We start from the raw sequence: 14,841 nt of genomic DNA on the forward strand, positions 1-14,841 counted from the left end.
CATCCATCCATCCATCCATCCATTCATTCATTCATTCATTCATTCATTCATTCATTCATTCATTCATTCATTCATTCATTATATTTACCTGCTTCTTCTGATCTGATCCCCACAAACAGTGACATTGCAGGAAAGTGGCAACCACATGTTCTCCAAACTGGTCTCCTCATTCAGTACAAGACATGAATACTGATTAAATCCCTGTAATCCATAAACTAAAGAAATGTGACTTAATCTCAATAAGTGGGACCACATAAAGGCAGCTGTTACTGTTTTGCTCAATAAATACATCTACTTTTGTAATAATATAAATGTGGACACCAATGTTCTGTAATTCTTTTTACAGAAAAGTCGTTTTTTTATTAATGGCTTTATTATCCATTTGTTAAAGCTCATCATTGTCATGCTTGGATTGCTGTCTTTGATGATTAATTGCTTCATATATTTTAAGAGACAAGTGTTTTACTTAACAGTATTATTTTTAAAAAATCCAACTGTCAAAAGTATATGAAAAGAAAATCACATTTGATCCCTGTTTTTTAATCCACAGGTTCATTGAGAGTAATAAACTAGAGACTACATCAAAATTTGCCTTCAGAGGACTCAGGGATCTGACTCACTTGTATGTTCCAAAATTTCTATTTTAAAAAATACTTTTGCGCAGTATAGATGAGTCATGTTCTTCCATTGTCTGATTATTGCTGCTGTTTTTATTCTCTGTTTTCAGGTCTTTGGCAAACAACAATATTAAATTTCTACCCAGGGACGTCTTCATTGATCTGGATTCTTTGATAGAGTTGTAAGTTTGTCACAGGGTTAAAAATGTTGGGAACACAATGATCTGTTGCCTGTTTTAGTTGCGTTGGTTCCGTTGTACAGGGACCTGCGAGGCAACGCCTTTGAGTGTGACTGCAGGGCCAAATGGCTCATGACGTGGCTGAAGAGCACCAATGCCACGGTGTCGGATGTTGTGTGTGCCGGACCGGAGGACCTGAAGGACAAGCGCCTCAATGACATGAACAGTTTGCACAACGAGTGCATGTCAACGGGTGAGAGCGACAGCAAAGCTTAAGGTTGTTCTTATGATCCAACTTTTCTTGACATGTTTTGTCCATTCGTCAAGACTCTACCGTTGGTTCTTTCCACAGATTTTGTTCTTCATCAGTCTGTGGCGTCTGAGTCCCTGTTTGTTGACACATTTAGTTTTAAGAACGATGTTTATGTGACCATTGCTGCACCCAGCAGTGACAGCTGTATGGTTTTCCAATGGGACCACATTGAAATGAACTTCAGGACGTACGATAACATCACAGGTAGGGGAACCCCTTTAAGATAACGTCTCAAGAATGAATAAAGAAGTTTTGCTGTTACGTGATTGGTGTGCTTTTCTTCTTTCAGCTCAGTCCATCGTGGGTTGCAAGTCAGTTGTCATCCAAAACGAGGTGTTCGTCATTGTGGCGCAGCTCTTCGGCGGGTCCCACATTTACAAGTTTGACGACGACCAGAGCAGGTTCAATAAGTTCCAGGACACCGAAGTGTCCAAGATCTCCAAACCCAACGACATTGAGGCATTTCAGATTGGATCTGACTGGTTCTTTGTGATTGCTGACAGCTCAAAAGCTGGTCTGTCAACCCTCTACAAGTGGAATGATAACGGTTTTTATTCGTACCAGTCCTTGCACGAGTGGTACCGCGACACGGACGCAGAGTTCTTGAACTTGGATGGGAAGGCTCACCTCATTTTGGCGAGCCGCTCACAAGTTCCTGTGATTTACCACTGGAGCCGGAGCAACCAGAAGTTCATCCTGCAGGGGGAGATCCCCAACATGGAGGACGTCGTAGCCGTGAAGCACTTTCGGATCAAGGACGAGCTCTACCTTGCTATGACCCGCTACATCGGTGACTCTAAAGTCTTAAAATGGGGTCCGAAACAGTTTTCAGAGATCCAGGCTTTGCCTTCACGAGGCTCCATGATTCTCCAGCCGTTCTCTTTCAAAGACCGTTACTACCTGGCTCTGGGAAGTGACTACACCTTTTCTCAAATCTACCTTTGGGACGACGACAAGAAAATCTTTGAACGCTTCAAGGAGGTGTACATCCAAGCCCCACGCTCATTCACTGTGGTTTCCACCGACCGCAGGGACTTTATCTTTTCCTCCAGCTTCAAGGGAAACACGCAAATCTTCGAACACGTCTTGATTGACCTGAGCTTGTGAGGGACTCTGCTTCACTGTCCTTCCTGCAATCAAATGTCTTCCACTCAAAAGAAACATTTGTGAAAGTAAAAGAAGGAGTTTATGAATTCTTAAATATTCATACATGCCCACAGGTGAGGCATGAGGTGGTCATCATGGTCACGAATGTGGGATCAGTTTTGGGTTGTTAAAGATTTATTTAATAGTTCTTTTTCTGAAGTGGGATGATTATAGAACATTCAGTGATTTTTAAAAACAAGAATTGGAGGCACGAGCTTGAATTTATTGTGAATGTTCTCCATGCCACACGGGGTCAAATCATACATATACCTCAACTAATATTTGGTTAAATGTCCCTTAGCAAGTTGCACCTTGACCACTCGACTTATGTCACCATCAACGAGATTCTGTCTGAATAACTGACCACCCTTGTCTGAATTGGTAGAATTCATTTAAATCAGATGGTTTCCTGTAGAAATTTAGCTCTTAAGCATAGTCCACAATTTCTCTATAGGACTGAGACAGGGGCTTTAGAAAGGTCACTCCAATGACCACTGGTCACCAATGGTCACTTAGATGACCTGACTAAACATTGTTGGATTTTATACCTGGATTATTGAGCATGGACTGTGGTGTCACTCCAAAGGTTTAACATTCTTCTTTGTCCAATCAGGAACAAAATTTGATGTCTAGAATTATTGTTCTGTTGAAACACCTTAGTGGATACAACCTCTATCTGTTAATTTGAGGTGATGTAGAAGCATTTAAAGGTAGTCGTCCTCTTTCATTACTCCTTCCACTTTGTGCAATGCACCTGTACCACAGCATGATGCTACCACCTCTATGGTGGAAAGTTTATTCAGTTTCTTAGGTTTAAAGCTTCGCCTTGACTCCTCCTGATATACCTTTTGTGACTGTTGCCAGACAGCTCAGCTTTTGTCTTGTCTGGCCATTAAGCTTTTTTTAAGAAGCCATTCATTTGTACGTGTGGGCAGCTGCCAATTTCCACTGAGAATGAAGGTGTTGTTTTAGGAGCAGGGCTTTTTTTCTTAGTCGGCACCCTCTCAGTCCAAAACTGTCAACAGTGTGGATCGAGACACTGGTGTTCCAGCAGTTTCCAGTTCAAAGCAGGCATGAGCCTTGGTGGTTCCTGGATTTTTCCTGAACGTCCTGACCTGATCCTCTAATCTGAGGGAAAGTGTTTGGGTCTTCTTCCAAGCCTTGACAAAGTGGTCTTAGTTTGACTGATCCTCTTGGAATCTAAGATTCTTTAGAAATAGCTCCTAAAAAAATTTTCAACTTGTGCAAATCTGCAATTTTCCTTTCTAGACCATGACCGAGCACTCTGGACTCTGTTTTTGAGTACTGATCAATCCAATGACAGCTGTCAACAATATATTTTCCTGGCAAAGACAAACCACCAGCTGCAGTCAGTCGTGATCACGTTAACAAGTCTTGGCCTCGTCAAGCTAAAAAACAGCAAAGAACATTTAGCACTACGTCATTAAAAGACTTAGGTGAATGTGTTTATTTTTTTGAGCTTTAAGTATAATTATAGATAAGAGAAAATCCATTAAAATTTTTGTAACTTTTGCACCCAATACTTGTTTTAAAATCATTAAAGTTGTTTGTTGTGTAATCTTTCCGTATAAACCATGAAATGTCCATGATGTTCACACCATCGATGAAGGGAAGGGAAATCTGAGATTGTCATTGTATGTTCCCAATGATGCAGTTAGTTCTCTGCATTTAACTCATCACACCTGAGATACACCCAGGTGAGGCAGTGAGCAGCTATGGAAGCTGCCCGGGGAGCAATTAGGGATTAGGTGTTTTGGTCAGTGACGCCACAACATGTGCATGGCTGGGAGTCGAGCCGCGACTTTCTGGTCCCAGGTCGGCTGCCCTACCTCTACAACATCTCGGCCCCAGATGTCGACCCCTGACAACAGCTGTCGTTAGGATGTAAACTAAAGCTTGGTCAAGTCACGTCTTGGCTTTTCTACATCGCTCTTGTCCTATATATTCTTCTCATGGATTCTTAGACCTTCAGAAAAAAAAAAATCCATCTGATATTTTTAAGGATTTGGACATAAACGCCTTTGCTGTATTTCTACTGATAAGCTTGTAGTTTAATTGCTACTGTATCCCCAAATAATTCAGAGAAAGTTTCCTATTGCGCTGAAGTTTAGACAAATGTTTTCCACTCAGTTCATGTCCTCATGGACTGAGATACATTGTCTCCCTATTAGAGCATATCTTCAGTGCTCTGATTGACTCACAGTGCCTCCTTATGGCCGTGGTGAGGTATTACATCCCCCTTTTCCCTCCATTACAGGGAATGTCTCCTGAAAGCACAAACCTTTAATTATCATAGCTGAGCTCTTAGAAGAATGTAGATGTTTAGTGGGAAATGTTCCTGTAGGTTCTATAGACTGTAATGTTATTAAAAACTAAATAGTTTGTTGCTTAGGGAAGTAAAATATTCAGGACAGGATGCAGCATTTTGATACATTTAGATCTGATGTGGCAACGTAATTGATCAGGTAAATTAAACTTACTTTCATGGGTTGGGTTTGACAAAATAACTTTTTTTTTTGACTGAATACGCTCCTCACAGATATTAGGGACTCTATGTAAATATATCCTCTGGAGCAAAGAGGGTCTCTGCCTGTCCTGCTGGTGTTTGAAAATACTGAACCTTTTCAGCCTCTTTCAAAATGTACATAAAATCAGGATTGCGATGCCTCTACCTGTCTCTGAACGGCTCTTTGCACTTACGTACAAAATTATTGTTACTGCAGCTTTCGAGAGCATGGAATTTAAAAAAGAAAAAAAAAAAGAACGATTGCCAACTTTTTAATATTGAAAATCAAGGTTTAAAGTGCTTTTATTGAAATGAATGACCTGCAATTAAAATAAATCTAATATGCAAGCTTTATAATTCTTTTTGTAAAGTTGAGTTTGAAGCTTATTGAATGTTACTCTTTGAATTTACTGTAAATTTGTTCAGATGACAGTTGAAATAAATGTGTAAAGATATGATTGTACAGGTGTCTGGTTATTTACTGATCCAGGATAGTGGTAAAATATAAATTTTGATTTCTGATGTCTTGCCATTTTTGCTGGTGGAAAAAAAAGCATAACTGAATAAATATGAGCATCAAATGAATATTACAAATTTTATCAATTGAATTTTTTTAATAACTTATGTGGTGTCACTCATAATCACTGCTGTTTACAAAAACATAAAAAATCCTAAAGTCAACTATCATACTTGTATACTGTACTTATATATCTAACCCTAACCCTAATGTATATAAATAGTGCCAGTTATACTGTACTGTCATGGAAATTGTTTTTTTTAACACTATCACTTTACATAGTAGATTTTGAAAAAAAATTGCATGTTGTAAAATATTTTCGTCTTTACCAAAATAATATGCTAACAAGAAATTATACTGCATGTCCTTACTGACTCTTGGCACATCTTTAAACGCGACACACTATGACTTGTCAATTAACTGAGTTGACTACTGGAGTAGCCAATCAGGTTCGAGGTTCACCCCTCTGGCACCGCCCCTTCTTAGAACTGTCCGCCTTTTCTATATCTTCTTCCTTTTTCCTTGACTCGTCTCGGACTGACCCGCGCCAAGACAGCTGACTTTCATCTTGTGGTGCTGTAAGTAGATTTTAAGATCCTCTATAAAAGTTTACCGTAGAACTAAATGTGTGTTTATTTTAATTAATTTACGTGTACTGTACATTATCTATCTTTTGTCACTCTTAAAGCCTTGAAAATGTCTCCTTCCGGTCTAGTCAGACAACTTGATGAGTTCAAACTTGTGCAGTGGTGGTTCACATGCACAATGTGACTATTGTGTTTAATTTATACAGTCCGTCTTGCAAATAGTCCAGATATCATTCACATTTTACATAGATTTGTTTGATGTCTAAATTGTTTTTTGTACTTGATTCATAATCTGTTGAAACAATTTTTTTTCTTATCAAATGTTTCCAATTGAACTCTTGGAACAGAGGGTGCGGCATTGAACAGCATTTCCAGTAAATCACCCTTGACTGTTGAATGAGGACGTGCCAATTTTAAGCACGCTGATAAAGGTGTGGTGTTCTTTGTCAGGTTTTAAAATATTAATGTTAGCAGTCACCTGTTTTACCAATGTTCACTCAGTTGTGATCCCAAAATAGTTGGCTGTTTTGCCAACACAAGACACAAGCAGATCAATACACACATAAACTGCACTTGGTGTTCTTCCATCTAGCACACAAAATAGTGGTTCAGTTGGTAGAGCTGTTGCCTCACCAAGAAAGTTGCCGGTTCAAATCTCGGCCCGAGACCTTTCTTGGTTGAGTTTGCATGTTCTCTCCGTGCATGCGTGGGTTTTCTCCGGGCACTCCGGTTTCTTCCCACAGACCAAAAACACGTATGTTAGGCTAATTGGTAACCCTCAATTGAGAGCGTGAATGGTTGTTGGACTCATTTGTCTCTATGTGACCCTGTGATGGGCTTGCAACCCATCCAGGGTGTACCCCGCCTCTCGCACAGTGATAGCTGGACATGGGCTTCAGTGACCCCTGTGACACGAAAAAGAAGAAGCCGATAAAGAAAATGAATGGCTGGATGGATTGTATACTATATGTATGTATGTATGTGTGTATAGACACTGACTTATATACAGACAATAACAAACAGGTGATGACAAACACTTGGGGAAAAGACAATTAGGAATAGGTGGGAGCGGGAGATGACCACATGGGGGAGACACACTAGGGAACACAAATCCTCACAGTACTCACCCTTTAAGGATGGCCCTTAAAATCCCCAAAATTATTCTAACTTGGGTGGGGGGAGGGAGGAAAACAGGATGGAGGGCACGAGGAAAACGCAATGGAAAAAGAAAAAAATGACAGGAAATGACCTGGGAAACTCAAAACACACACAAAATGTCAAAAGTGCAGGTGGACGGTTAGGGGACTATCCAGCACAGGGTCAAGAGTTTGGGCAGACGTCCAAGAGACTGTCCAGTATTGAAAAAGAGTTCAGGCGGGTGGCCCGGAGACAGTCCGGAGTGAGGCAAGAGTTCAGGCGAACGACCAAGAAACCATCTGGAGCGAGGCAAGAGTTTCGGCAGATGACCCGGAGACCGTCCAGAGCAGGACAAGAGTTCAGGTGGACAGCCAGGAGACTATTTGGAGCAGGGCAATTGTTCTGGTGGACAGTGCAGTGACAGTCCATCACTGGCCAGAGATGTCCACCTAGAGCCCCTCGGGACCAGAAGAACAAGAGATGTAAAGATCAAAGGGGAAACTTTGGCGGCAGACAAGGAGACCACCGGGGAGAATGTGATGGCAGGCGAACCAGACGGGAACCAATCCTGTTGGCTTCAGTGACATACATAGATGAGGAACCAGTGATGAAGAAAGCAGAGGCAGACACAGACAAGGAACCAGAGATGAAGGATTCAGCGGCAGACACAGACAAGGAACCAATGATGAAGGATACGGTGACAGAAATTGAACCAGTGATGAGAGCCGCAGATGGCAAATCAGGAAGGAGAGGTCCAGATGGCAAACCAGGAAGGAGAGTCACAGACAGACAGTGAACCAGGAAGGAAAGCTGCGATGGCGAACGAGGAAGGAGTGCTGCAGATGATGAACCAGGAAGGAGAGCTGTAGATGGCGAACCAGGGATGAGAGCCGCAGAAGGTGAACCAGAGATGAGAGCTGCAGACGGCGATGATTCAGTAGATAGAACCAGAAGAGCTGCAGATGGGACCAGCAGATCTGTGGCAGGCGATGAGACCAGAAATTTGCAGCAGGCGACGAGACCAGGGGATCTGCGGCAGGTGAAAAAACCAGGGGTTCTGCAGTAGGCAAAGAGACCAGGGGATCTGCAGCAGGTGAAGAGACCAGGGGATTTGCATTAGGTGGAGAGCCCAAGAGATTTGCAGCTGGCAAAGAGACCAGGGGATCTGCAGCAGGCAAACAGACCAGGGGATCTGCAGCAGGCAAACAGACCAGGGGATCCGCAGCAGGTGAAGAGACCAAGGGATCTGCAGCAGGCAAACAGACCAGGGGATCTATAGCAGGCAAACAGACCAGGGAAACTGTAGCAGGTGAATATACCAGGGAATCTGCAGCTGGCGTAGAGACCATACCATACCATTTTATCTATAGAGCACTTAAAACAGCGACAAGGCCAACCAAAGTGCTGTACAGACGGAACAACAGGTAACACACAAAGCAAAATATAAAATGAAGTAAATCAGAATATAGACATAAAAACTATGCAGATAATGACGACAAACCAATGTGGAGCATACAGGTTCAAAACACAGATCATCTGGTGTTGAAAGCCACCGAATAGTAGTGGGTTTTTAAACGGGACTTGAAAACCGAGAGGGAGGTGGCCTGTCTGACAAGCAGAGGTAGTAACTCATTCCAGAGTCTTGGTCAGGCTACAGAGAAGGCCCTGTCACCTCTGCACTTAAGACGAGTTCCTGGAACTGTGAGGAGCAACTGGTCCGCTGACCTCAGGGAAAGTGGTGGGACATACGGTTGTAGCAGATCAGAGAGATAAGGGGGGGCGAAACTGTTCAGTGATTTGTAGACATACTTGAGTATTTTGAACTGGATTCGAAAGTGAACCGGTAACCAGTGCAGTGAGGCCAAAACTGGTGTAATGTGCTCTCTTTTGCCTGTACTGGTTAAAAATCGGGCTTCTGCATTCTGGACAAGTTGTAGTCGTGCTATGGAGGTTTGACTGATACCAAACAGGAGCGAATTGCAGTAATCAAGCCTAGATGTAATGAATGCATGTATTACTGTCTCCAGGTTATTTTTGGACAATATGGGCTTCAGTTTAGACAGCCGCCTCAGTTGGAAGAAACATGATTTAACAATCATGTTTACATGATTGTTAAGTTTCAGGGAAGGGTCCATTATCACTCCCAGATTAGTGACTTTGTTTTTCTGACAGGGTTAGAGCAGAGAGGTTGATGCATTGGTTTGTGATCATGCCATTGGGAGGGAACAACATGACTTCAGACTTCTTTTCATTGAAACTTAAGACGTTTAAAGCCATCCAGTCCCTGATGTCAGCCAGGCAGTCGAGCAGAGGTTGAATAGAGCATGTGCCATTGTGTCTTAGGGGGAAGTAAATTTGACAGTCATCGGCGTAGAAGTGGAAGGGCATGTTGTGTTTATGGAAAATAGCACCAAGCGGCAGCAGGTATAAAAAAAATAGGAGGGGACCCAGGATGGACCCCTGCGGAACCCCCCATTTAAGCTCTGCCGCTGCAGAACTAAAATCCTTGATGGAGATACAAAAGGATCTGTCAGTGAGGTAAGATATGAACCAACTGAGGGCTGACCCTGTGATGTCCACCCACTGCTCTAACCTAGCAATGAGGATCTCATGGTCGATGGTGTCAAAGGCGGCTGTGAGGTCCAACAGGACAAGCAGCACAAAATCACCGGTATCAGTGGTTAAGAAAATGTCATTAAAGACCTTCAGCAGGGCAGTTTCAGTGCTATGGAGAGGTTTAAAGCCAGATGGGAATAGCTCTAAGATGGCGTGACCCTCCAGGAAGCACTTCAACTGGGACTCGACTATTTTCTCCAGTAGTTTTGAAACAAATGGGAGTTTGGAGACAGGCTGGAAGTTGGACACGACTGAGGGGTCAAGGTTCGGTTTTTTCAGGAGAGGCTGGACAACAGCATGTTTAAAGAATTTTGGCACCACGCCAGTGGATAAACTACTGTTTACTATAGTAAGAATGGACGGACCTAGCGTAGGAAAAACCTCCTTTAGTAGTCGAGGGGGGACCACATCAAAGGGGGAACAAGAGAAGATTTCAAGCTGCACATGACCTGCTCTAGAGAAGATAGATTGATGGGTTCAATATGGTCAAATAGAGCTACAGATTGAGGTGGGATGGATGGGTCATGAGTTGGAGGGGAACTGAGACCCCGGGTGGTCGCAATTTTTTCCAAAAAGAAATGTAGGAGGTTGTCGCACAGCTCAGTCGAGGCTTCCAGAGGTGATGGTTCAGTGAGGTGGAGAACAGAGTTTAGGGTGGAGAAGAGGACACGTGGGTTGTGAGAGTTTGAGGTAATTATATCAGATAAGTATTTGGATTTAGCAGCTTTCACTGCTTTCTGATAACGGTGCCAACTCTCTTTAAGTATTTGAAAAGAGACCTGCAGCCTGTCTTTTCTCCACTTGCGCTCCACCCTCCTACATTGCTGCCTAACGGCCTTAGTGACATCACTCAGCCAAGGTTCTGCTCTGAGTTTTGATTTTTTGGTTTTAACAGGCGCAACATGATCCAGAGTCTTTAAGCAGACAGAGTTGAACTGGGATGTCAGCTCCTCAGGGGTAGTGAGAAACACCGGGGGGTGAATGATAATTTCAGAGTTATAAACATCTGTGAAACGTGCGGCAGTGAAGTGGTTAATGGTCCGGCTGTGACGTGCAGGAATGCACGGCTTAGGAGTTAGATGGGGGAGGGTGAACTCAAACCAGACTGGCATGTGATCTGAAAAAACATTATCACCAATTTCAAGATTACTAACAGTCACATCACATGTTAAAACAAGGTCCAGTGTATGTCCACGCTCTTGGGGTGAACCAGAGCTCATCATCAGGCTCTGGATCCTCCTTTGATGGCCACTTGAAAAACTTGATAGGTGAGTAAGGCGGCAGAGAGGAGGAAAAAATTGGCTTGAAAGCCAGGCAGCTTCCCCGGAGCTGGGACCTCTTCTTCTCCTCTTTCTCCACCAAAAGAGGCAACGGGAGGATCTCCACTTCTGGGCTGTGGTGTTTCTTTCTCTGGGCGGTTCTTACTTAGAATCCACTCCACCAGATGACGGACTGCTTCTCTTGCGCTTGCTGTCCTTCTCACTCCCTCCGGGCAGTCCGAGCAGTTTCTTGGGCCAGATACTCAGCCCAAGTCATCTGCCTGCTGGGTTCAGGTAGATCTTGCATTTTATCATGTTCTGTGCTTAGTAGAACCCAGCGTGCAGGTAGACACAGGGAACTCGAAATAAAAAATGGCATTTATTAATAGAAAAAAAAAGCTGACGTGGCAGCAAAACTTACATGACAGATGAGGAGACACGAGGAAATACTGGAACATGACGCCATACAGGACAATGCACGGATAAGGAGAAACACAGAAACACTGACTTATATACAGACACTAACAAACGGATGATGACAAACACCTGGGGAGAAGACAATTAGGAACAGGTGGGAATGGCAGGAGCTGGAGCTGACCTCATGGGGGAGACACACTAGGGATCACAAATCCTCGCAAAGATTAGGTTGTGTTTGTGTTGATAGTTATTTTGTTTGTTTGTTTTCACATAACATGGTGCTGTAAGTCCAAACATAAACTTCTCTATTTTTGTTTCATTGGTTTAAAGGACATTGAGCATGGACTTTGCTGTTTAAAGGACATTATTTCAGAAGTCTTATGGTTCACTTGGATTAAACTTTGCAAACCCAAGTCATACCATATTTTTTTAAAGACTGAACAAGCTTTCTCCTACCACCCTTCCAAGCATGCCATACCTGCTTTTTTATTTATATTTTCTTTAATATGGTTGTAAATAAAAATATTGTGATGTATTTTGACAGTTTGTCAAAAATGTTAAAATTCTGAGACAAATTTGCATTCTCTTTGTATTCTCACAGGTATATTGGAGCTATAAAATGAGTAACATCACACAAGTCATCACACAAGTTACTGTCCAAGTGACAGAAACACATCCTGTGATAAGATGTATACAAGACAACAACCTGAAGAAACTTAAGAAGTTGCTGAGAGGAAACGATATTAATGGTTTTTATTCTGACAGTAAATGGAATGATAATATAACCCTTCTGATTGCTGCTATTGTGAATCACCACATTGATATTTGTACTTACCTTTTGGATAAAGGTGCAAACCCAAATCTCCCTTCTCAGTATAACTGGATGCCTTTACATTATGTGTCACGATCAAAAGCGCCTCTTAATTTTGTGAAAAAACTGCTGGATGCAAAAGCAGTTCCAGATGGATTAAATCCTGGACAAACTCCACTGCAAACTGCTGTCCTCCATGACAGGGAGGATGTTGTGAGAATGCTCATCTCATATAAAGCAAAGGTTACGTTGTTACCAACACAGTTTGCTGAAAATTTTCAACCAAATGAAAAAATAGCCCAAACTATAAAAAATTTGGCCTCTAAGGGAGAGGAATTTTGTTCCAAAATCTATTGTTTTTTGAAAATGTCTATCGCTGTGTCAAGAGAAACACCTGAGTCAGTTTTCAGAACCTTTGGCAGCTACATGTTACAAGAGCATCCATCAAATGATTTGGCCATGATTGAAATATTGTTCACTGTCACTGGGCATGGTGCAGAAGAATACAAACGACGGAGCATTCAGTGGCTTAAGGAAACTAACAATTTAAGCAACTACATAACGGATGCAGTCAGTCGCTTTGCAAAAATATCAAAGAGAAACGTGCAGCCTGTTATTTATACTTTACATGCTGTTTTCAACACAATGGAAGAAATATCTCCTCAGCAAGCAAAGGCTATAATTCCCCATCTTCTGGAGCAGCTCCACTTTAAAGGGATTCATGATCGTTGGGAAGTTATCTTGGAAAAACAGCAAAGGACTGAAACCTGGGAAAGTGTTTTGCAAACCCTGTATGTGATAACACAGAAAACACAAGGCATCAAAGACTGGGATCCAAACTTTGAGACATTATGCCAAAAAATTGCTCCCTTTGTAAATGAGCAGTACTCCTCTGTTATCAGAGTCTTCACATATGGCATCTTTGCAAACTTGCTCTTAGCTAATATTTTACCATCTTTAGGGATCACTTCAGTGCCTGAGGACATACTGACATATGCAGATATGAAAATGAATGACAAGCTGAAGGAAGGGCTCAAACAGCTAAGAAATAATTTAAGCATGTCAAGCTCATCTACAGTTTCATCAGTTTCATCTAAAAAAAAGAAGAAGAAAAAAAAGAAGAAGACAAAAAAAGCAGAGAAGCAAGAAGATCCAAATGATGAGTCTGACACAGGTGCAGCTGTTCCAGAAACAGTTTCTGTTAAAGAATCAACATCAAATGTAAAACCATTTTATCCAAGTGCTACCAAACCATCATCAACAAGAAAATGGCTACCATTCAGCAAGAGGTGGAAAGAACAACTTGAAAAGCTTGCTGACGCTGATGAAAGTGAAGTGACAAGGATTGGGAATATTATTTATGTCAGTGACAAAGAATATTGCATAGCCAAAGGATGTGATGGTACTGAAGTCTTTTTGGGACTAAGGGATGATGGCACAGAAGTTGCAATCAAAAAAATGTACAAAAGCAACTATGACACACTCAAGAATGAAGAAGGAATCCTTCGACTACCAGAACTTGATCATCCCTATATTGTGCGATACATTGATGCTCCTGAAGATGAAAACTTTGGATATCTTGCACTCCAGCTTTGTGAGTACACCTTGGAAGAAATCATCAAAAATGGTGGTGATGATATGGTGACGAGAAAGAAGCTTGTCTATGAGTTTCTCGACAGCTTAAAGGTGCTTCATTGTCATCAAATTCTACACAGAGATCTCAAACCACAGAACATTTTGATAGGTAAGACAATCTCAAGACTAAAAATTCAGTATGTAGGTCTTTCCTGGTCAGGAATTTTGGCACAAAGTCAATCTTTTTCTAAATGCGGGTTGGACTCCACCAGGCCTTTCCCTTGTCTCTGATCTTGTTTGTGGTGTTCATGGGCAGGATCTCAAGATACAGTCGTGGAGATGAGGATCTCTGATTTGGGAACCTCAGGGTCTCAACTCTGCTCTATACCAATGATGTATTGATGGTAATGTTGATGATGACTTGGCTCAGGTGGAGAAGTTTAAGTATTTTGTTCACAAGTCATGGTACAATGGAGCAGGAGATTAATCAACAGACTGGGGCTTCATCAGTAATAAGGGAATTGCAGTTTTTGTTAGTTTGCTTTTTGGAATTTACTGGTCTGTCTGTGTTCCAACCCTCACCTACGGCCATGAGATATGGATTATAAGCTCAAGAATGAGATCCAAGATACAAGTGGCCGAAATGGGCTTCCTTCTCAGTGTGGCCAGGCTCAGCTTTAGATATAGTGACTAGAGCTGCTGCTCCCCCTCATTGAAAGGATTCAGTTGAGGTTGAATGGTCATATACAGTAATTAGAATGCCTTCCCTTTTTTAGTTTCCAGAGAATGTCCCGTGGAAGGCCTTGGGTAAGACCCAGAACTCTCTGGAGGGACTGTGTATATTCTCTGGCCTGGGAATGCCTCAGGGTTCCCCAGGATAAGCTGGAAAGTGTTGCTGGGGTATCTGGGTTTCTCTCCTGGACCCGTTGCATCCACAACCCAGAGCCCTATAAAGAGAGAGTTGCGACATTCCCATAGACTCCCATAGAAAGAATGGAATGCGGAAGTCACGTGGGTCACGAAGCGGCAAAAAGTTCCAAACAGCAGCGGGTCCAGCATTAATAGTTCATTCTCCGTGTTTTCTCCGGTAAGTTGATGAAAATATGACACTTTTTTGCCATTGTGAAGCGTTATCTGACT

The 14,841-nt window shown here is 42.3% G+C and overlaps 1 protein-coding gene across 1 annotated transcript in view; it reads left to right on the forward strand.

Annotated features, from left to right (window-relative positions):
* Window positions 1-2,502, forward strand: part of lgi2a (leucine-rich repeat LGI family, member 2a) — a 13,365-nt gene extending 10,863 nt beyond the window's left edge. The window contains exons 4-8 of the mRNA XM_037675855.1: window positions 551-622; window positions 728-799; window positions 880-1,049; window positions 1,149-1,313; window positions 1,399-2,502. Coding sequence (XP_037531783.1) covers window positions 551-622; window positions 728-799; window positions 880-1,049; window positions 1,149-1,313; window positions 1,399-2,216 — 1,297 coding nt within the window. The 3' untranslated portion in view covers window positions 2,217-2,502. The remainder of the gene's footprint in view (window positions 1-550; window positions 623-727; window positions 800-879; window positions 1,050-1,148; window positions 1,314-1,398) is intronic.
* Window positions 2,503-14,841: the final 12,339 nt, after the last annotated feature.

This window comes from Nematolebias whitei, chromosome 1, assembly GCF_014905685.2.
Source record: "Nematolebias whitei isolate Nwh7 chromosome 1, NemWhi1, whole genome shotgun sequence".
In the NCBI taxonomy this organism is placed as follows: domain Eukaryota; kingdom Metazoa; phylum Chordata; class Actinopteri; order Cyprinodontiformes; family Rivulidae; genus Nematolebias; species Nematolebias whitei.